This window comes from Odocoileus virginianus, chromosome 29 (assembly GCF_023699985.2).
Source record: "Odocoileus virginianus isolate 20LAN1187 ecotype Illinois chromosome 29, Ovbor_1.2, whole genome shotgun sequence".
NCBI lineage: Eukaryota > Metazoa > Chordata > Mammalia > Artiodactyla > Cervidae > Odocoileus > Odocoileus virginianus.
This window is the reverse complement of record NC_069702.1, coordinates 31,599,046-31,622,360: the sequence shown is the minus strand read 5'-3', so window position 1 is coordinate 31,622,360 and position 23,315 is coordinate 31,599,046. Positions and strand designations below refer to the sequence as shown.

Here is a 23,315-nt window from a genome sequence, read left to right as displayed (position 1 = left end):
AGTTTAATATTGTCCTTATTGGGAGCAGCCAGGAAGTATCAAGCGAGATGCTTGCTTAGTTATAGAGCTTGATTACAAGGCAGTTGAAAGTGCCAAGACTGTAGAGTCTAATTGTCAGTTCTGTTGTTGGAGAACCAATTTTAAATAAATTGTTTTGGATTGTCCTTCATAAACCATAACTTCCAATAAATACTCAGGCAGAGAAATGATTTTAAAATAGTTTATTTGGAATAACGTGTACCAGTACTTATTTGTACATTTCACTGAGAGTCAGTTAAATTTTCAACTTCTATAAAGTAAATGATTTCAGTGGAGGTCTCTTCACAATTTTACATGAGTAAATACAAGACATTTTCATCACAATGCATGTAGTTATTCTGACATCCAGGTGTCATGAATTAGCTTTTAAAAGGAGGAAGCTCTGACACATAGATGATCATGCTAGAATCCCATAAAAATTCAGTAACATTCATAATTCATATTACATAAATTGCTGTGCCATTAAATGTTAATACATTTTATGCATGTTCTTTGGGTGTGCATGTATTAAAAGAGGGAGGGAAGGAGATGGGGAGAGGGAGAGATGGAGGCGGGGGAGAAAGAGGGAGGAAAAAGGAGAGAGAGAAAAGTTTCTTCACCACGATAATTGTATTGAAATAAAGCTATTTACCCTTTTTATTTTTACTTTTTTTGCAAGCCAATCCTTCTCATTTTTTCCTCTCATGGCTTTCAATTCATTACTCGAGTTTAGCTACAGAGGATTCCTAAACTTTGAAAAATAACTGCCATTGGTGATCTTTAGATCTTAAAGTTACTCATATTTAGTTGTTAAAAAGCACCATGTATGTACACAGTTGTAAATTACCTGAGAATGTTGTGTAGGTATATTTACTGAGTTTCTCTATGGAGGAGACAAATTCTCTCATTCACATAGATGAAGGTAGAAATAATAGTTATGAAGATTATAATTCTTTGGTTCCCTGATGAGGAGTGAATATTCTAGTTTGGATTGTTAAGTGCCTGAAATTCCTTGGCTAGTTCTCATGGGAGCATGTTCCTACAGGATAATTAAGATTGCTCTGTGACTCTACAGTGATGTCATACATGACTTTTAGGACTCACCCCTCGTATAAAATATTAAGTAACTAGAAATTTATAAAGCTAGTTTTTTTCTTGCCTCACGGTATTCTGTCCTGAATGTTATCAACAAGTTTGTCCTTTGCAAGTTTCTATACTTTGCCCTTTTCCCAGCTTTGATGAGACTTCCTTAGAGGAAACGCCTCTGACCCTGGAGACTTGTGCAGTCGCCTCGAGTTTCCACTCTCCGGGTACCTGCTTTTCTCACTAGTAGTACTTTGGTCATCACAAGTATAGCATAATTGTTACCTCTGTAACTCGTTTACTATGTTTCCCCTGGCACATAGCCCCAGTACTATGCAACATTCATGTAATTTTCTTGAGAAAATAGAAACCCATAGTAACAGAGAAAGATTAAATAGTGTGAAACATGTTAAAATTGGATACTTAGTTTCTTTTGCAGCTAGAAAGTTTTAGAATTTTAGACAGGCATGTCTGCATTCAGACTCTTGAACCAAGATGTGTTTATGGCACTAGATCCCAATTTGTTGGGTTATCCAGTCACGGTACGCTGTCACTCGAGTGTACACTCCTGGCTTGTCTGGCAGACCACACTGATACCCCCAGCTTACTATCCCCACGATGAACCAGTGTTGCCGTGAGTCTTCTTGTACTAGAGGGCCTCCAGAGTCACCCTGAAGGAAATAGAATGATGGATTATTTAAGCGTGAAGACAACCCCAAAGTATGAAGAAGTTGATATCTATGATAGTAGAAATCACATACATAATGACAGTAAAGTTAGTCTTACATTTCCTGCTGAAATACTGTATACTAAGTCATGCAAAAATTTAAAAAATCCTCCAAGTATGCACGTTGTTCCTTCAGCAAGCGTGAGAAGAGAAGAAGCGCATCTCCTAGACTTCACCAGACTGCTACCCCGACCAGGCTCCCCTCCTCCAGGAGGTTACCCCTGACTTCCACCTTTCCTCCCCAGTGTCACCCCTTCTAGCTTTGGGCTAGATTATTTATTACTGCCGGTGCTCCCACACCCTGTGTATCTCTCCTTCGTTGCTACTTCATTATTTTATACAAGCCCTAACCCTAGCCCTAGCCATGTGCATGCCTTTTGAATTTATTCCCCCTGAGTCAGCTCCCCCCTTTGTAGCAGTTACACATCTCTGCAACCCTCATTGCATTTATGATACTTGTTCAGTGTCTCTTTTTCAGGCTGTACTGTTAAGGTTCATCAGGGAAAGGGTCATACATGTTCTGGACACTGCTATACTCTAACACAAAGGAGATGCTAAGAAAATATTTATTGAATGAACATGTTTTTAGAAATCTCCTTTATCTTCCTATTCATAGCATAATGCAAAGTGTTTCATGTGTAGTATTGTTATATCAAAAATATCTTTTTTGGTGAATAATAGAAAAGAAATTTATATGGCAATGAGTAAAGCATTCCTTATGAAATGTTTACAAGCTGCTTATAATATTGATAATAAACCAACCAACTAAATATTTGTACATGTAATAGTCCATATGGAGAGAAAAATTGGTATCTCTTCCATGTTGCATGATGGGTTAAGTCTGAGGTTCTTGAATTGGTCTAGGTTTTAATCCTCTACTTAATAACTATATGATTTCCAGTAAGCCACATAACAGCCCTCTGTATTTCAGCTTCTTCCTCTGTAAATGATAATTTTATGTGTTTAATAGAGTTTAACACACCTAGCACTCTGAGTGCATCCTGCTAAATGGTCGGTACTAATAAAAGTCAGCTATTATTACCAAGTATGCTTCCAGAATAGTTTGGTATTCAGTTGACTGCTCTTGGTAGTTAGTTCTTCCATGCGTGCTTAATCACTGCTTTATATGGGGAGAAGGGTTTAGTGTCTGAATCACCAGCTTGCATGACAAGCTCTGTGTGGAGCTGACTGGCTCCTGGCTCCTTTAGATAATGCATATGTGCTCCAGTTTGTCAGTTCTCAGCACTTTCCCATCACTGTGTTTTGCTGCTATTTCTTCTATAGTAAGAGTTTTCTCTGCAAAACATGTTACCAAGAGAGGGCAAGCAAATATTAAACTAAGAGGACTTAGTTTAATAGATGCAATGTTTCCTATATTTGGCCAGCTCTACCACCTCACTGAACAGACATTTAGGCCTGTGTTTTCTCTTCTAGACCATAGACCTGCTGAGCTCAAGTGATGTCTAAGTACAAAGTCTGGCACATAGAAATTAATTGATGCAATTAAAGAAAAAAGAATGAATGAACAAAAACAAATAGGATCTCATAAATTCTTGTGTAAAGTGCTATTTTGAGACATAAACTCTAGGTATTATAGTATTTTAGCTGAAAATCAGTGAGGCCCAGAGTGGAACATGCAGGAAAATTTCATATAAGAATCTGTAAAATCTGGACATTTAGGGTGAAATTATGTTGTAGCTCAGATAGTAAAGAATCTGCCTTCAGTGCAGGAGACCTGGGTTCGATCCCTGTGTCGGGAAGATCCCCTAGAGAAGGGAATGGCAATCCACTCCAGCATTCTTGCCTGAAGAATTCCATGGACAAAAGGAGCCTGGCTGGCTACACAGTCCATGGGGTCACAAAGAGCTGCGCACGACTGAGAAACTAACACTACTACTACTTCTGTGCCCATCATGGCAAGATGCTAGGAGGTGCTTATAAACTTGACCAATGACATGGATAAGGTTGTCTTGACCTACCTGGCATGCGTCCACTCCGCCTTGAGGTACTCCAGCACATAGCATTCCAGATAGGACGGCTCCATTATAACCAGCTGGTGCGTTACATATATTATTACTTATTATATTGACCTGTGCTTGTTCTAGTTCTGGAACTGTGCTGCCTGTTATGTATAAAGGGAGAGAGAAAATGGACTTCAGGGTAGATGAATTAATGATGCTATGGTGAATATAGAAAAGAATATTTGTACTCCAAATATATCTCTTACTCAGCAAAAAGGCTATTGAAGATGTTCTAGGAGTTTTTCCCATAGCAATGATTTCTGCATTAGAGACAGATAACCCCTTTACATACATCAGTATCTTTGTTTTGTTTCTTTTAATTTAGCTTTGTGATATAGTGCCCCTTAGACCTTAAGGGAAAAGCATCTGCCTCCTTAAAATACATTAGTAGAATCTGAAATATCCATTGAGTGACTCTGAATTAGAAAATTACATGTTGAGTAACCTTTAATCTAGTAACAAAAGAGTAACCAATCTGGTTTCAAGGCTAAAGAATAAATTTATTCATATTGATGTTCCTTCGCAATGGCATTGCCATTTTTTCTTATTGGCACAAATTTTATCTATTATATATCAAATTACTTTGGGCCATGAAAATACAATGAACTTTATTTTTTAGGACAATAAGGCTTTTGTTTTATTCCTTGCAGAGATGGTCTACAACATGGGTAGAAACATGCACATTTTGTTCATTCTGCCCTTCCACTCCCTAGCTGATACTCTTGTTTTCCCCTTGGTCATATTTGCTCTTTCATGTCATCCTTATTTTTTATCTGATTTTATTCACTTCAGAAACAAGTGTGAAAAACACTTGTGTGCACACAGAATTTCTTGCTGTAAAGGCAGAACTTTATTTCATTTCAGAATAACTTAAATGGCTGGCAATACCTTAAAGGTTGTTAAAACCCTTAGAGGATACCTATCCAAATTCTATCTTAAATTTTTAAAACTTTCTTTTTAGGGGTGCCACTTGAGTCCTTATAGAGTCTCTGGATCATTGAAGAGCTCATATTTCTTTGTCACTTCCTTTCACATTTCCCTATTACTATATTTGAGAATTCCCTGTAGCTTCTAGGGATAGCACTTTTCTTTGCTGAGGGAAGTCTTGTTAGAGCTTAGGATGATCAAACTGTAGGATGGTTCTCTCTGTAGAACCTGCCTTTTAGGTGTCCCTTGATTAGAAAAAAATGCACAGTGGCAGGTACCAGGAGATATTGCTGTTGTCTTTATTCTTCCTGAGATACTCACCGCTATAACTCTGAGATCCCCATCCTGTTACATAAGCGGTGGAGCCGGGTGAAATGGCCTGGTTAGCCTCTGGGAGACACACTCTATGAATATATCTGGTATAAGTGACTTCTCTATCAAGTTGTACAAGTGCAATATCGTTTTCATGAGTTTCAGGGTTATAATTGTCATGGATTAAAATTCTCGTTACTCCTACTCTCTGTTGAGGAGATGTTGTGGAAGTACCAAAGGTGGCTATCCATTGACGAGGCTCAGAGTAGCTAAAAAATATGAAAACATGCTCTTTGAATAGAGAACTTGTGAGAATTTCAAATGATGGGATTTTTGCATTTGTCATCCAGCCCTGTCCCCACCCCCCCATCCCCAATCTAGGAACTATTTGATCGACATTTCTTTGGGATCTATTTCTGTAACTCTTTACTGACACAATGATCATTGGTCTAAAGAAACATAGAAATGCTTTAGCAAACATCCTGGGGTGATGAACATCCTGGTGTTCTGTTATTCCAATGAGGATATCCTGATACTTTGATGAACACTAGTATAGCAAAGCTTTGCTTTGCTTTCTCCCTTTTCTACATCCTTCCATTCAAGCAACCAAGAAGTCTGAAACAATGTTCACTTTAGTTTTAACTGATTCCTTCTGTTATCTTTTTCCTTTCCTTTAGGCAGAAGCTCCATTTAAATAGTAGTACTGAAAGAGCTCCTTGTCTTATCAGTGGATAAATGATTTTTCTGTACTAAATATGTTGCTTGTTGAAGATTTTGGTGCATATGTTTGTGTGTATGAATACAGAGAGAGACAGAGCACTAATATATACAAAATGTAAGGCATTATCTTTAAGATCTAGGAATAGGGACTTTTTGCCAAACTCCCAAAATACAGTTAAGAAAGAACAGTTAAGAAGAAGGAATTTCATGAAATCAATATTAAGTATGCCATACACAGAGTGCAAACTAATGGTTACCAGGGGGAGAAGGAGGGGAAGGCGCAAGATAGGGCAGAGGATTAAGAGCTGTAAACTGTTATGTATAAAATAAATAAACTATAAGGATATATTGTACAACGCAGGGAATGTAGCCAATATTTTATAATGAATGGAGTATAACCTTTAAAACCTGTGAATTACTATGCTGTGCACCTATAACTCATATAATATTGTACATCATCTATACTTCAATAAAAAGGTCTGTAACATTAAAAAAGCAAATCAATTAAAAGTTATGTAAAACTAAAAACAAAATTAACTGCACCATGGGCATATTTATCAGATGAATGAAAAACCATGAAAAAATACTTGCAGTGTTTAACATCTAAAATTTTTGTAGAATAAACAGAATTCTATGAACCAACAATAAATGGAAAGAGAACCATTATAAAATGATCAAAAAATATTAATAGGCATTTATGGGAGGAGAAGCCCAAACAGCCAGTAGACATGAAAAATACTCAGACTCACTAGTAAGTGGAGAAGTGGAAATTATAACAGTAATGAGCATCTAATTTATATTCATAAGAATGGAAAAAAATTGAAAAAGAATAATATTGTGTTGGTGAGGAAGAAGTTCAAACTCTTTTGCATTAAATGTGAAGATACAAAATTCTGGAAAGCACTGCAGTGTATTTAGCACACTGTATATACACTTCTGGGTACATGTGTCAGAGAAATCCTTCGATGTTTATTTGTTTTGTCTAGTCTCTCAGTCATGTCTGACTCTTTGCGACTCCATGAACTGCAGCATGCCAGGCTTCCCTGTCCTTCGCCATCTCTTGGAGTTTGCTCTAACTCATGTCCACTGAGTCGGTGATGCCATCCAACCATCTCATGCTCTGTCGTCCCCCTCTTCTTCTGCATTCAGTCTTTGCCAGCATCAGGGTCTTTTCCAGTGAGTCGGCTCTTTGCATCAGGTGGCCGATGTATTGGGGAGCTTCAGCTTCAGCGTCAGTCCTTCCAGTGAAAATCCAGGGTTGATTTCCTTTAGGATTGACTGGTGTGATCTCCGCAGTCCAAGGGACTCTCAAGAGTCCTCTCCAACACCACAGTTCAAAAGCATCAATTCTTTGGCACTCAGTCTTCCTTATAGTCCAACTCTCACATCCATACATGACTACTGGAAAAACCAGAGTTTTGACTCTATGGACCTTTGTTGGCAAAGTGATGTCTTTGCTTTTTAATATGCTGTCTAGGTTGGTCATAGCTTTTCTTTTCAAGGAGCAAGTGTCTTTCAATTTCATTGCTGCAGTCACCATCTGCAGTGATGTGATGAAAGTTCATAGAGAGGCACATATGCAGGCATGAGAAAAAGTTCTGTATGCTGCAATCTGGGGCTGTAGGAAGTTGGTGCAGCCTAGCTGGATGAAGGGATATGGTGGATGCAGTTGGGGACCAGATTAAAATTGCCAGGGTTGAGCAAAAACATTAAGGAACAATATGAGACTTACACACAGTGTTACTCATATAAATTGAAGAAACACACACACAAACTAAAGGTTTTACAGGTAACTGCATATTTAAAGACACATGTCAAGTATTTGGGGGAGGCCTACGGGGGCAGGGAAGGCAATAGAATTGGACTTCAAGTATGACAGGAGAAAAATAAAATGAGAGAAAAGTCTTATACAAACTGATGAAAATAAGGTTCTGTGAATTGGAAGCTGATAATTTCAACATGCTCTTAAGGTTGACTAAAAACAAAATGTAACCAAATAGTTTGAGAGTTTTGTGGAGTTTTGATAGTGGAGTTATATGAAAAATAGAGATTATATATATTATCCAGGAGATACTTTTATCAGGTATAGCAGTTTGCAAAAGAGTAAGTGCTAGTTAGAAATTTTAAGGAAAAAATATTTGACAACGAGCAAATACATGGATTTTTTTACACTAAACTTCTTTTACTTGGGTCGTTTTAGTGAAGATGCTAAAAGGCACTCTTCTCTGTCTGCCTCTCTCCCACCCTTCTTTTCCTTTCAGCAAGTTTTGGAGCCAGTTGAATTGATACATGAAACTTACCTGTGCTGCACACTGGCAGTGTTATTCTGGGCAAGTTACTTAATGTCTCTAGTGCTATGTGATTGATGCATACCCTCTAACACAGATGTAAGTATTCACTGAGACAAACAGGGCATGCTAAGATGGATAGGGCACTGCAGTCTTACCTTCTGAAGCAGTGAGCCGCTGACAGGATCCACCTGTTACTGATCAAGGCTCCTCCGCAGCGGTGAGAGCTGCTCCACTGGAGGCTGACTTGCCAAGGCCAGTCTCCTTCCTCAGCTTTACTGCCTCCCATGATTCTCTCCTCAGACAAGGTTATCAGGCCCGAGCGGACCCCACATTCTAATGGGGAAGGGAAGTAATGTGCTAGGAAGATCATGATGCTTACATCTGGGAGATGCTCTAAGAGTTTCACCATAACTTATGACTTTTATGTCTTTTATGTATTCTTTCTCAGGACATGCTAGGCTTTCCAAAAGCATGATCAATATGTTATACTTTTAGAGTACTTATCTGACTGTTACCTATAGACTTCATTTTAGAGAACATTGCTGAACTTGGTTGTCATGGAGCCTTCAAACTGTGGAGCAGATTCAGAGTTCTATGGAATTCGTCATAAGTGGGAGTTAAGGTTGGTCAGTGCTAGAGGAACTAGCTGAGGCCACAGGTTCCCTGGGGAATATCCATCTTCTCAATAACCTTGCTACTCAAAGTGTGGTCTGTGGACCTGCAACATGAGTGTCCCCAAAGAGCTTGATAGAAATGTTGACTCTGTGTGGAAACAACCTAAGTGATTATCAGTAGATGTGTGGATTAAGAAATAGTGGTATATATGCACATAGAAACATGTACACACATTGTAATGTTTTCCAGCCTTAAAAAGGAAGGAAATCATGTCACTTGCAACAACATGGATGAAACTGTAGGGTGTTGTCCTAAGGAAATAAGCCAGACAAAGGCAAATACTGCATGGTATCACTTCTATGTGGAAATAAAAAAAAAGTCAAACTCCTAGAAACAGTAGAAAGTGGTTGCCAGGGTTCAGGGGAAATAGGAAGAGTTTTATTAAAGGATATAAGCTTTCAGATATAAGCTGAATAAGGTCTGAGAATCAAATGTTTAACATTATGACTATGTCTGACAGCACTGTATTATATAATTGAAATTTGCTAGAGAGTAGAACTTAAGTGTTCTTGCCAAAAAAAATGGAGGGAGGTAATAAATACATGAGGTGATGAATGTGTTAATTAACTAGATGAGGGAACTCTTTTTGTAGTATATACATATATCAAATCATGACATTGTACACTTTAAATATATTACAATTTTATTTGTCAGCTGTACCACATTAAAGATGAACAACAACAAAAAGAAATGTTGACTGTCAGACTCACATTAGGGAACAAATAAAAAATTGCATTTTTCTTCCAACTTTACTAAGGAATTGACAAATAAAATTGTATATATTTAAAGTGTACAATGTCATGATATGATATACAAATACACTGCAGAATGATTACCAAGTTCAAGATAATTAACACATCTAACACCTCACACATGGATGCATGGGCATGTCAGTTAGTCGTGTCCAACTCTTTGAGACCCCATGAACTGTAGCCTGCCAGACTCCTCTGTCCATGGGATTTTCCAGGCAAGAACACTGGTGTAGGTTGTCATTTCCTCCTCTAGGGGATCTTCCTGACCCAGGGATTGAACCCAGGTCTCCTGCATCTTTGCATTGGCAGGTGGATTCTTTATCACTGAATCACTTGGGAAGCCCACAATACCTAACACAGTTAACTTATTTTTGTGTGTATATTTTTTTTATTTTTTGTGTGTATGTTTGATGAGAATACTTATGACCTACTCTCAGCAGCTTTCAAATGTATAATATCATATTACTAACTAGAGTCACCAAGTCATACATTAGGTTCCCAGAACTTCTGAGCAGCTGCATTTAACAAGTGATTCATGTGCATAGTGATGTTAGAGGGAACCTGCCCTTATTATGAAGGCTGTAGTGGTAATACAGTTCACCGCGGACGAACCAGTTCACATCCATAACTGACTCTGTCTTACCAAATGGGCCCTAGAAAAGGAATTACTTTAGGTCCACAGAATATTCTTGAGGGTGATTGGGGGTTTTTAAGTACCTAGATTAGGTTTATTTAAACGTCTTAAGAAAGTCCATGACACTCCAGTGGCCAGAGCTGAAATGTGCTGGAGTGGGCTTGATCACTCAATTCCTAATTTCATGGTTTATTTCCTCTTGGTTAGTATGTTACTAAGAAATTAGAGGTAAATCACCATGAAAAATTTCTGTTGCTGAACCAGCTCTAAAGTAAGTGATATTACTTCAATAGGATGCCATCCAAAGGCATTTATTTTCTAACAGATCTCCCAGATGGAGGAGGAATAGACTTCTATTAAGAATATAAATGGCATATAGGTTCCTTTGCTGCATACTCCAAGGAAGTTCTCTAGTAAATTATTTTGTCCATGGGATTCTCCAGTCAAGAATACTGGAGTGGATTGCCATTCCCTTCTCCAGGAGATCTTCTTGACCCAGGGATCGAACCTGGATCTCCCAGTTGCAAGCAGATTCTTTACCATCTGAGCCACCAGGGAAGGCCCTAGTAAATAATTTAAGCACATTCTAATAAAAAAGAAGCATGCATTGTTAAATACACGTGAAGTTGAAAAACACCCATAGAGGAAGTATTAACTTATAATATCACTTAAGTATCTGAGATAGGCCAGCTATCAAGATATATTAAACTAATTTCTAACTACATGTTATCAGCCCCAAGGAGCAAACTACTCTTTCCTAGGGGTTATATGTCTGCTATCCAATCCTGAGAGTATATATAATTACATTGAAAAGTCCTGACTTTTATGTTATGTTATAGACATAAAACTGATAATGCTTTTTGCAATTTTTTAAATTATACTTTATGATTAACTTAAATCTATCACAAAGCAAACTATTCTGGTAGTTAGGAAAAGCTATATAAATGGGGCAGCCAAACATAATTTGCAAGTCTGCTAAAATGCTACCATAGAATCAGGTTTGGAGAAACTACCCAAAGCTACCGAGAAAACTTGAATGAGACCAAACTTGATACAGAGTGGGTGGAATGTCACCGATATTTCTTCCTCCTTCTAAAAATAGGGGAAAACCGGACCATCACTTCATAGCCCAATGAGGTCAGCAGTGTCTAATCTCAACAACAACCTACATGAATAAACTAAGAATACCGTCTCAATAGATACTTCCTTGGCAAAGAGTACAAATCACTTGAACATTTACTCTTGTTATTTTGGTAAACCACATTTACAAAGTAATTTAAAATCTTACCTCGAGTGAACAGTTGTACTGTATCCTGGCCAGTTATTGCTAGTGTTAAAAAAAAGGAGTCGTCAGATCAATACAAAAAAGACTGTATATCATTTCACATTAATCTCTTAAAGTGTAGTCCTCAGATAACCATAATCAGAATCATTTGTAGGACTGCTAAATTTAGATTCCTAGGCTCCACCCCAGACCTGCTGAGAGAATCTGAGTCACAGGCTGCAAAAAACTGCATTTATTTTATTGCCCCAATTTGTCATTAATCACACTAAAGTTTGTGCATTAACTTCTCATCAAACAGTTAAAAGATATTTAAAAGATATTTCTGTTCTCAAGTCACTCAGTTTACTTGGGAAAACAGAAACATAGTCATTGAGATACAAAGTGATAAATCTCTAAGAGAAATTAATTTTTCACTTATTCTAATATATATATATATATATATATACACACACATATAACTATATCTGTATTCCTTGACTGATATTATTTGTAGTACTGCAGGTATAACAAAACATAGGGGGTTTACTCTCACATAATTTATAGAAAGAAATTAATTAAGGAATCATTCAAATAAATTTAAATGCAAAGTAGAGAGGAGAAAGGAGAGCATTACTAATGCTGTCTGATTCACGGATGTTATGATGGTGAAAATAATATTTGAATTGTATTTTGAATACCTAAAAGCAATTTTTCAGGCAACCAAGAGGTGAAAGGCATTCCAGGTGAAAGGTATAGTGGCACAAATGCATGAAGATAGAAGATGTTTGTTGAGCAATGAAGTCAGTAGAGATAATACAAATTTTTCATGTAGGAAAGTGATGGGAGAGCACAGAAAGAAACTATGTTGGTGCCAGACACTGAAGGCCTATCTATTCCAGTTCAATTTCTGCTTACAGAGCTGTTTCCTCTGAATGTCCTACAGCCATCTCAAACTCAATGTCACCAAGTTTTAGCCCCAGTTTATTACTTCCCTGGTGGCTCAGATGATAAATAATCTGCCTGCAATGCAAGAGACCTAGGTTCGATCCCTGGATTGGAACGATCCCCTGGAGAAGAGAATGACAACCCACTCTGATATCCTTGCCTGGAAAATCCCATGGACAGAAGAGACCAGTGGGCTATGGTCCATGAGGTCTTAAAGAGTTGCACACGTCTGAGCCACTAACACACACACACACACACACACACACTTAGTAAATGACATCACTTCCACCAATAGCTAGAAATCTGAAACGGTCTCTAACTCCTTTCTCACTATTTCTCACATCTTATTGGCTTCCGGATTTTGTACCTTCTAGCATCTAACTACCCTTTGAATTAGCCCCATCTTTCCCATCCCTTTAGCTACTACTTGAGTACATACTTTCATCATTCGACACCTGTATTTTCTTTTTTGACACCTTTACTTACAATAGCCTTCATCCTGTCTATATGCCCTGGACAGTTATCTATCTTTTCTGAGTGGGGACAATAGAAGGATCTACAGTATGTGGTTGTTGTAGGAATGAAACAGACTTGATATGCATCAGCAAGTCAGGCAGTACCCAACCACCCACAGAGCCGGAGCAGTGTCTTAGAGGTCCTTGCTGTGTTAAGCATCAACTCTGTAGTTTCAGGGTCAGGAGCTGGGAGTCCAGGATAGAGACAGGAATTTGGAGGAGTTAGGGAGGCAACTTTGTGGGCCTGGTGTAGTGGTTATTTGCCAACAGATAGGAAGGAATTTCATTCTTTTAACCACTGGTAAAATTATAACAAGTGTATGTTGATTAACTACTAGTCCAATGTGGGATCACGAAAACCCCTTAATCTGGAGCTTATTATGAGGTGAATCATGGTTTCTTAAGATAGTAGTACATGACAAAGTTGGAGGAGTGTCTACACATGAATTGAGTAATTTCTTTTTTAAAAGTTATGTGACAAATATTAATAGAGTACTTATTATGTACTAGATACTGAGTAAGAGAAGTAAGGAGGATTAAAAAGGCAGACTGGTTCTTGCCTTCAGAACTTAGAGTAGGATGAAGACACCACAAACTCATGGAAACAAGTTTGTAGTTTCGATTATGATAAATGCTGTGAAGGAAAATGAAGATGTCGGTGACAGAGGTAAACAATTTAGTAGTGGAAGTCAGAAAAGGCTTAGGTTAGAAAGAAATGATCCAGATGATAACTTGACAGATGCAAGGGAGTGATCTAGCAAGTGTTATAAGAAACTGGCCAATGTATGCAAAGGCTTGGGGCAGGAAGGAGAGAATCTTTGCAGATGGAGAAAGTAAAGGTGTGGCCAGATTGTGGTAAATTAGGAAGAGAATAGCGTAATGAATGGCTGCAGGGGGAAGCATGAATGAGATCATACAGTGCTTTAGATGAGATCACCATATCATTTACTGTCCAAATCAGAACATGTAAAGGGTAATATTCATAATAGTTCTTAGACAATTGACATGGTCCCCATTACTGTCCTGAGTAAACCAGGAAATATGGTATTCTGCTTACAGGTGGCATTTTTGTTTCATTTTGTGGGAATACATGGGGACTTTTAAGCAAGATTGTATTTATATTTTAAAATATTCCCTTACCAATATGCGGACAATACATTGGAAGGGCTGTGAAAATAAAGAAGGAGTATAGTTTGGAGGCTAGTACAATAGTTCAAGTAAGAAATGATGTTGGCTTAGACCACAGTGATCACAATAGGGATGGGAAGCAGTGGAACTAGAATTCCATTCCAGGCAGAAGTTGTGTGGAATTTCAGAGAGGAGATAGAGATACTGTTAAATCTTCTAATTTCTTTATTTATTCTACAAGTATTTACCAGACACCTTCCAATTACATACTCTTTTCTCAGTGAGGTGATCCTAAATTAAACTGTTCTCTGACCTTGAACAGCTATTTACCATTCTTATAACATACCTACCAATTGAACATCTGACAGCAGTGTCCCTCATAAAGAGTATTGACAGGGGAAAAATAATAAAGAATTTTTAGCAAATAAAAGTTATGAAATGCATATGATTCTTTGAAACATCAGAATATTTTATATTAGAGAACTATGTATTACATTTAACTTCATAGTAAGTTGTTTTCACAAAATTTAATTCAGGAAAAAAGAGTCCCTCATTAAATAAAAACATGAATCAGAACTTGTAGAGGGATAAACTGATATGAAATGGTATGTAAAAAAATGATACTTGCTTATTAACTGAGTTGGAGTTATTTCGAAGTCTTCAGAGTTATTCGGCATTTGGTGTAAAATAGACTCAATTCTCCTTTTCATTGATGCTTCATTGTTTCTTCTGGTGAATGTAAATTTCATGACAATATCTGCTATCAGGTCATTTCCACTTTGCCTGAATAGCCATAAAAATATTTTAAGTGTACAATTATGATAATTTTCTGTTCTTTTTACATCTTCTTCTTGATTAAGCATTTAAAAAATTACTTAAGAAATTTAACAATAGATGGTTAACAAACACATGAAGAGATGCTCAACATCACTTATTATTAGAGAAATGCAAATCAAAACCACAATGAGATACCATTACACGCCAGTCAGGATGGCTGCTATCCAAAAGTCTACAAGCAATAAATGCTGGAGAGGGTGTGGAGAAAAGGGAACCCTCTTACACTGTTGGTGGGAATGCAAACTAGTACAGCCGCTATGGAAAACAGTGTGGAGATTTCTAACTGGAAATAGAACTGCCATATGACCCAGCAATCCCACTCCTGGGCATACACACCGAGCAAACCAGATCTGAAAGAGACACATGCACCCCAGTGTTCATTGCAGCACTGTTCTTTGGAAGGACTGATGCTGAAGCTGAAACTCCCATACTTTGGCCAGCTGATGCGAAGAACTAACTCACTGGAAAAGACCCTGATGCTGGGAAAGATTGAAGGCAGGAGGAGAAGGGGACGACAGAGGATGAGACATGAATTTGGGTAAACTCCGGGAGTTGCTGATGGACAGGGAGGCCTGTGTGCTGCGGTTCATGGGGTCGCAAAGAGTCGGACACGACTGAATGACTGAACTGAACTGAACTGATGTTGTTCTTTACTCACCAGTCCCACTAGACTGCTTTCAGTTTTTCACTCTTTTTAACCTCAAAAACTTCATACATAAGCTATTCCTTCTGCCTGAAATACACATAAACGCACTCACACCACTTTTCCCCCTTCCTCTTCTGTTTTAAAATATACTGTTACACATGTACATATATACACATATAATGTTATAAGTACAGACATAATATATGTTTATATATCATAGGGGTAAGGAGTGGCAGTTAGAAGAACTTTAAGCAAATACTATGTTTAGCTTTGTCATTTCAAAAAAATCTGACTGGCTGCTATGTGAAATGTGGAATGGAGAAAGACTTGAGGAGAGGAGATTCGTCAGAAGGTGGTGCAAGTCCAGAGGAGAGATGACTGAGAACAGAGTGTTTGAAGTTATGGATCTTAAACATTGTAAGAAACAGGACTGTGAAGGTTAGATGATTGGATGTATGGGTTGAGGGCGAAACAGGAATTAAAGATAACTCTCATATTTCTTTCTTGAGCAACTAGGTTGAAGGTGACAGAGGTAGGCAACACTAAATGAGTCACATATTTGATTGGAGACAGAGGATAGGTTCAGGTCTGGATGTATTAACGTTGTGTTATCTGCAAGATAGCCATATTACGATATCAAGTAGATGGCCGTATATGTTCACATCTAGAGAGGAGAAAAGAGGCCTGGCCCCAGATATACAACTTTGATAATAGTTAGCATATAGAGGGCAGTTCAGTTCAGTTCAGTCACTCAGTCGTGTCCGACTCTTTGCGACCCCATGGACTGGACTGCAGCACCCCAGACCTCCCTGTCCATCACCAGCTCCTGGAGTTTACTCAAACTCATGTCCGTTGAGTTGGTGATGCCATCCAACCGTCTCATCTCCCTTCTCCTCCTGCCTTCAGTCTTTCCCAGGATAGTGGGCAGGGAAGCCTTTAAAAGGAGCTTCAGTGCGATGAGAGGCTTACCGCACAGTCAGACATTTGAGGAATGTAAAAAGAAAGAGTAAGAGCTAACAAATAAAACTGAGAAGTAAAGGAAAATCAGAGTGTAGAGGGTCATGGAAACCAAGGGATGGCACTGTTTCAAAAAAGAATAAAAACAGTGCTAAGTTCTCCCATCCAAGTCAGTTGAGAGGTTCAAGAAGAGGACTGATATGATTCTTTTGGGAATTTGTGATTCAAATGTCATTGTTGAACTTGGGAAGAACAACTAGTATTTTGTGGTGAGATCAGAAGCCAGAGGGCAGTGGATTGAGCAGTAAGTGGGAAGTGAACAAAAGGAAAAAAAAAAATACAAATTCAGTTCTACAAGTATTGCCAGCTAGTGGCTAGTACAGAGACTTGCTCAAGAAAGTACTAAGGTGAATGTGCACTGAACTGACTGAAATACATTTTGAAACAAACTCTTCCCATGAATTCTTCTTACTTCTCGGGCTCCTCAGCAAAACTTAAAAGACCAGAGCGCCATGCTTATATTTAGCTAGGTGACTCTATCAAGAATAAGAAAAATTAATCTTTTTGTGGTGTTAGTATTTGAGAAAGAATTAGTATAATTTCTCTTTCTTCTGAAGAATTTTTTTACGTTATTTGAAGGACTGAGCAGTGGGGACATTTGAGACATTTGTGGTAGGGCCAGTCACTTTTACTTTCACTTCAGTAAGGGTAACTATTTTAGTTAGGAGAGATATCACATCACATCACATCACAAGAATAGGTCTGTATTCCATTCAGGTAGGAATGGAAAATAATAAATATGCATGCTGTTACTTCCCCTATTAACTGATTCATTGCAGACATGTCTGTATCTGGCCACAGCATCCTTTAAAACATTCCAGGGAGACAAAAACTGAAAAGCCACTTTTGATGTTGGTTTAGCATTCCGATCTTGGGTGAATATGCCCAGGATCTCAGCATTGCACATCTCCACAAGGCACTGTTTACACAGACTGCATTGTGAATCGTATCCCCTGAATTTACAAATAGCCTTCTTACTGTACCGTCATCCAACTGCCTTCCTTTTCCCATGAAGAACTGAAGTAACAGTCATTCACATTACTAGATATATAGACCATATGTGATAATTTGACATTGTTTTTTAAGCTGCCCGTGATACTATTTTCATGATATTGCAACACATTGTATGAATGTCTCTTTCATTATCTATGCTATAAACAAAGTCTAATGAAGCAAATTGTATCTAGGCTTATATATATTGTAGTTCCACTTACCTCAGTTTGACGACATGAGCTTTGATGAACTGATTTTTTAAATCTGACTCTTTGAATGTTCTAGTAATCTGTAGAAAGGGGAAAAAAACACCTTGTAATTACAGTTCTTTCTCTCCTTCCTCTTTCCAACACTGAAACATGAGACTATGTTAATGAGGAATATAGACTAGAGTTTTTTTAATTCAATTCCACTTCAGAACATCTGGGATCGATTTAGACAGGCTAAAAACCTTCTGAAGCAGTGTCTGTTCTTCATCTATTACACAAAAATCATAATGGACAGGATGCATCTTCACTAGAAGCCATTCTAAACACAGCAGACACTTTGCTCAGTGAGAGCCTGTGTTGTGTGATTTTGTGGCTGTTCCTAAAGAGGTTGGGGCATGAGCCAGCCCAACACTATACAGCTTACACTGTGATCCTGCAACAACTGTTCTTAAATAGGTTAAAACCAGACTAAAATGAATAGAAAGGGAGAGTCTGATAAAAAGGAGGAAGAGAAATAAAGGACAGTCTTTTCCTTATTGTTTCTGATTAATGTCTAAACATCTTAAGTTATTTTTAACGTCTGTTGTTATTTCCTGACCTAACTTTAACCCACCCCTGAATCATTGCTCAGTGCCAGCAAGGATGGCTCTCTTGAGGTATAAGGTTTAGCTTCACAGAGAACTAGAGAAGTAGTGATTCTGTGACTGGAAGAGTTCTACCAAGATGCAGGGTGAGATGTACTAAGCCATCATATTGTGGAGTGGATTCTGTTGGCTAGTACTGTGAGGTTGGACTAAGGCTGAGGTGAACATGAAGAAGTTCAAATGGGGAAATTAAGTAGCATGCTGAATATTATATTAAGCCAGGATTTGAAGTCAATTCTCGAGACTGTAAAGTTTATATAATCTCTGTCACACCATATTATATCTTATTTTTTCAATATCCATTTCTTTAGGCTGATATTGGACCAACCAGTTGTTAGAAAATATGATAACTTTTTTTTTCTTTCTAAAAGTCTTGAACATTTTTAAGAATTATAAGGCTTTTAGTTTTATCAAAATAATTTCATTTTTTAAAAATTCAAGAAGTACTAGTAAGTATTAAGAAGAAAGCAAAAAGTCAGTCAAAATTCTATGATCTAGAATTATAGGATGCTACCATTTGGCCAGCCATATTCTAGTTAACTTTGTAGAAGGATGGGTTTTAATGTGTTTGTTTATATGGTGTATTGTAGGAGGAGGTTTAGTAAACTGAGTTAAGGTTACTATTACTTGACTTTAACAGAAGTAGAAAGAACTGACCTAAAACTGAAGGAATTGCTAAAATTTAAGTAAGTGTTTCTTGTAACTATATTTCATGATTTAGTATTGTACCAGCACAGGTTAGAATTGATCAAAGGGTTAAAAATCCACTATAATTGTTATATTTTGCTATGTGGAAAATATTGAGGTAATTTAGTGAAGATAATAAGCAACATAAAGAAAGTTGATTAATTGGCAGATATCCATCAGCTCAGTTCGGTTCATTCGCTCAGTTGTGTCGAACTCTTTGTGACCCCATGAATCGCAGCACGCCAGGCCTCCCTGTCCATCACCAACTCCCGGAGCTTACTCAAACTCATGTCTATCGAGTCGGTGATGCCATCCAGCCATCTCATCCTCTGTCGTCCCTTTCTCCACCTGCCCCCAATCCCTCCCAACATCAGGGTCTTTTCCAATGAGTCAGCTCTTTGCATAAGGTGGCCAAGTATTGGAGTTACAGCTTCAGCATCAATCCTTCCAAAGAATACTCAGGACTGATCTCCTTTAGGTTGGACTGGCTGGATCTCCTTGCAGTCTAAGGGACTCTCAAGAGTCTCTTCCAACACCACAGTTCATAAGCATCAATTTTTCGGCACTCAGCTTTCTATATAGTCCAACTCTCACATCCATACATGACCACTGGAAAAACCATAACCTTGACCAGATGGACCTTTGTTGACCACGTAATGTCTTTGCTTTTTAATATGCTATCTAGGTTGGTCATAACTTTCCTTCCAAGGAGTAAGCATCTTTTAATTTCATGGCTGCAATCACAATCTGCAGTGATTTTGGAGCCCCCAAAAATAAAGTCTGACACTGCTTCCACTGTCTCCCAATCTATTTGCCATGAAGTGATGGGACCAGATGCCATGATCTTAGTTTTCTGAATGTTGAGCTTTAAGCCAGCTTTTTCTCTCTCCTCTTTCACTTTGATCAAGAGGTTCTTTAGTTCTTCACTTTCTGCCATAAGGGTGGTGTTATCTGCATATCTGAGGTTATTGATATTTCTCCTGGCAATCTTGATTCCAGCTTGTGCTTCTTCCAGCTCAGCATTTCTCATGATGTACTCTGCATATAAGTTAAATAAGCAAGGTGACAATATACAGCCTTGACATACTCTTTTTCCTATTTGGAACCAGTCTGTTGTTCCATGTCCAGTTCTATCTGTTGCTTCCTGACCTGCATACAGATTTCTCAAGAGGCAGGTCAGGTGGTCTGGTATTCCCATCTCTTTCAGAATTTTCCACAGTTTACTGAGATCCACATAGTCAAAGGCTTTGGCATAGTCAAGGAAGCAGAAATAGATGTTTTCCTGGAACTCTCTTGCTTTTTCGATGATCCAGCAGATGTTGGCAATTAGATCTCTGGTTCCTCTGCCTTTTCTAAAAGCAGCTTGAACATCTGGAAGTTCACGGTGCACGTATTGCTGAAGCCTGGCTTGGAGAATTTTGAGAATCACTTTACTAGCGTGAGATGAGTGCAATTGTGCGTTAGTTTGAGCATTCTTTGGCATTGCCTTTCTTTGGGACTGGAATGAAAACTGACCTTTTCCAGTCCTGTGGCCACTGCTGAGTTCTCCAAATTTGCTGGCATACTGAGTGCAGCACTTTCACAGCATCATCTTTTATTTTATTTTATTTTTTTTATTTATTTTTATTAGTTGGAGGCTAATTACTTTACAATATTGTAGTGGTTTTTGTCATACACTGACATGAATCAGCCATGGATTTACATATATCCCCCATCCCGATCCCCCCTCCCACCTCCCTCTCCACCAGATCCCTCTGGGTCTTCCCAGTGCACCAGGCCCGAGCACTTGTCTCATGCATCCAACCTGGGCTGGTGATCTGTTTCACCCTAGATAATATACATGTTTTGATGCTGTTCTCTCGAAACATCCCACCCTCGCCTTCTCTCACAGAGTCCAAAAGTCTGTTCTATACATCTGTGCCTCTTTTTCTGTTTTGCATATAGGGTTATCATTACCATCTTTCTAAATTCCATATATATGTGTTAGTATACTGTAATGGTCTTTATCTTTCTGGCTTACTTCACTCTGTATAATGGGCTCCAGTTTCATCCATCTCATTAGAACTGATTCAAATGAATTCTTTTTAATGGCTGAGTAATATTCCATGGTGTATATATACCACAGCTTCCTTATCCATTCGTCTGCTGATGGGCATCTAGGTTGCTTCCATGTCCTGTCTATTATAAACAGTACTGCGATGAACATTGGGGTGCACGTGTCTCTTTCAGATCTGGTTTCCTCAGTGTGTATGCCCAGAAGTGGGATTGCTGGGTCATGTGGCAGTTCTATTTCCAGCTTTTTAAGGAATCTCCACACTGTTTTCCATAGCGGCTGTACTAGTTTGCATTCCCACCAAGAGTGTAAGAGGGTTCCCTTTTCTCCACACCCTCTCCAGCATTTATTGCTTGTAGACTTTTGGATAGCAGCCATCCTGACTGGCATGTAATGGTATCTCATTGTGGTTTTGATTTGCATTTCTCTGATGATCAGTGATGTTGAGCATCTTTTCATGTGTTTTTTTAGCCATCTGTATGTCTTCCTTGGAGAAATGTCTGTTTAGTTCTTTGGCCCATTTTTTGATTGGGTCATTTATTTTTCTGGAGTTGAGCTGGAGGAGTTGCCTTTATATTTTTGAGATTAATCCTTTGTCTGTTGCTTCATTTGCTATTATTTTCTCGCAATCTGAGGGCTGTCTTTTCACCTTGCTTATAGTTTCCTTTGTTGTGCAAAAGCTTTTAAGTTTCATTAGGTTCCATTTGTTTATTTTTGCTTTTGTTTCTAAAATTCTGGGATGTGGGTCATAGAGGATCCTGCTGTGATTTATGTCGGAGAGTGTTTTGCCTTTGTTCTCCTCTAGGAGTTTTATAGTTTCTGGTCTTACGTTTAGATCTTTAATCCATTTTGAGTTTATTTTTGTATATGGTGTTAGAAAGTGTTCTAGTTTCATTCTTTTACAGGTGGTTGACCAGTTTTCCCAGCACCACTTGTTAAAGAGGTTGTCTTTTTTCCATTGTATATCCTTGCCTCCTTTGTCGAAGATAAGGTGACCATAGGTTCGTGGATTTATCTCTGGGCTTTCTATTCTGTTCCATTGATCTATATTTCTGTCTTTGTGCCAGTACCATACTGTCTTGATGACTGTGGCTTTGTAGTATATTCTGAAGTCAGGCAGGTTGATTTCTCCAGTTCCATTCTTCTTTCTCAAGATTACTTTGGCTATTCGAGGTTTTTTGTATTTCCATACAAATTGTGAAATTATTTGTTCTAGTTCTGTGAAAAATACCGTTGGTAGCTTGATAGGGATTGCATTGAATCTATAGATTCACAGCATCATCTTTTTGGAAGTCCATCGCCTCCACTAGCTTTGTTCGTAGTGATGCTTTCTAAGGCCCACTTGACTTCACATTCCAGGATGTCTGGCTCTAGGTGAGTGATCACACCATCATGATTATCTGGGTCGTGAAGATCTTTTTCGTACAGTTCTTCTGTGTATTCTTGCCACCTCTTCTTAATATCTTCTGCTTCTGTTAGGTCCATACTGTTTCTGTCCTTTATCAAACCCATATTTGCATGAAATGTTCCGTTGGTATCTCTAATTTTCTTGAAGAGTCTTTCTCATTCTGTTGTTTTCCTCTATTTCTTTGCATTGATCGCTGAGGAGGGCTTTCTTATCTCTCCTTGCTATTCTTTGGAACACTGCATTCAAATGTGAATATCTTTCCTTTTCTCCTTTGCTTTTCCCTTCTCTTCTTTGCTCAGCTATTTGTGAGACCTCCTCAGACAACCATTTTGTGTTTCTTTTCCATGGGGATGGTCTTGATCCCTGTGTCCTGTCACAAACCTCCGTCCATAGTTCATCAGGCACTCTTATCAGATCTAGTCCCTTAAATCTATTTCTCACTTACACTGTATAGTCATAAGGGATTTGATTTAGGTCATACCTGAATGGTCTAGTGGTTTTCCCTACTTTCTTCAATTTAAGTCTGAATTTGGCAATAAGGAGTTCATGATCTGAGCCACAGTCAGCTCCCGATCGTGTTTTTGTTGACTGTATAGAGCTTCTCCATCTTTGGCTGCAAAGAATATAATCAGTCTGATTTTGGTGTTGACCATCTGGTGATGTCCATGTGTAGAGTCTTCTCTTGTGTTGTTGGAAGAGGGTGTTTGCTATGACTACTGCATTCTCTTGGCAGAACTCTGTTAGCCTTTGCCCTGCTTCATTCCATAATCCAAGGCTAAATTTGCCTCTTACTCCAGGTGTTTCTTGAC

At 38.3% G+C, this 23,315-nt stretch overlaps 1 protein-coding gene across 1 annotated transcript in view; it reads right to left on the bottom strand.

Moving 5' to 3' along the window:
* Nucleotides 1-206: 206 nt before the first annotated feature.
* Nucleotides 207-23,315, bottom strand: part of LOC110150945 (transmembrane serine protease 11D) — a 52,470-nt gene continuing 29,361 nt past the window's right edge. The window contains exons 4-9 of the mRNA XM_020914027.2: nucleotides 17,727-17,794; nucleotides 14,641-14,795; nucleotides 8,255-8,510; nucleotides 5,098-5,357; nucleotides 3,808-3,950; nucleotides 207-1,772 (exon numbers count right to left, since the gene is read on the bottom strand). Of these exons, the coding sequence (XP_020769686.2) occupies nucleotides 1,611-1,772; nucleotides 3,808-3,950; nucleotides 5,098-5,357; nucleotides 8,255-8,510; nucleotides 14,641-14,795; nucleotides 17,727-17,794 (1,044 nt within the window). The 3' untranslated portion in view covers nucleotides 207-1,610. The remainder of the gene's footprint in view (nucleotides 1,773-3,807; nucleotides 3,951-5,097; nucleotides 5,358-8,254; nucleotides 8,511-14,640; nucleotides 14,796-17,726; nucleotides 17,795-23,315) is intronic.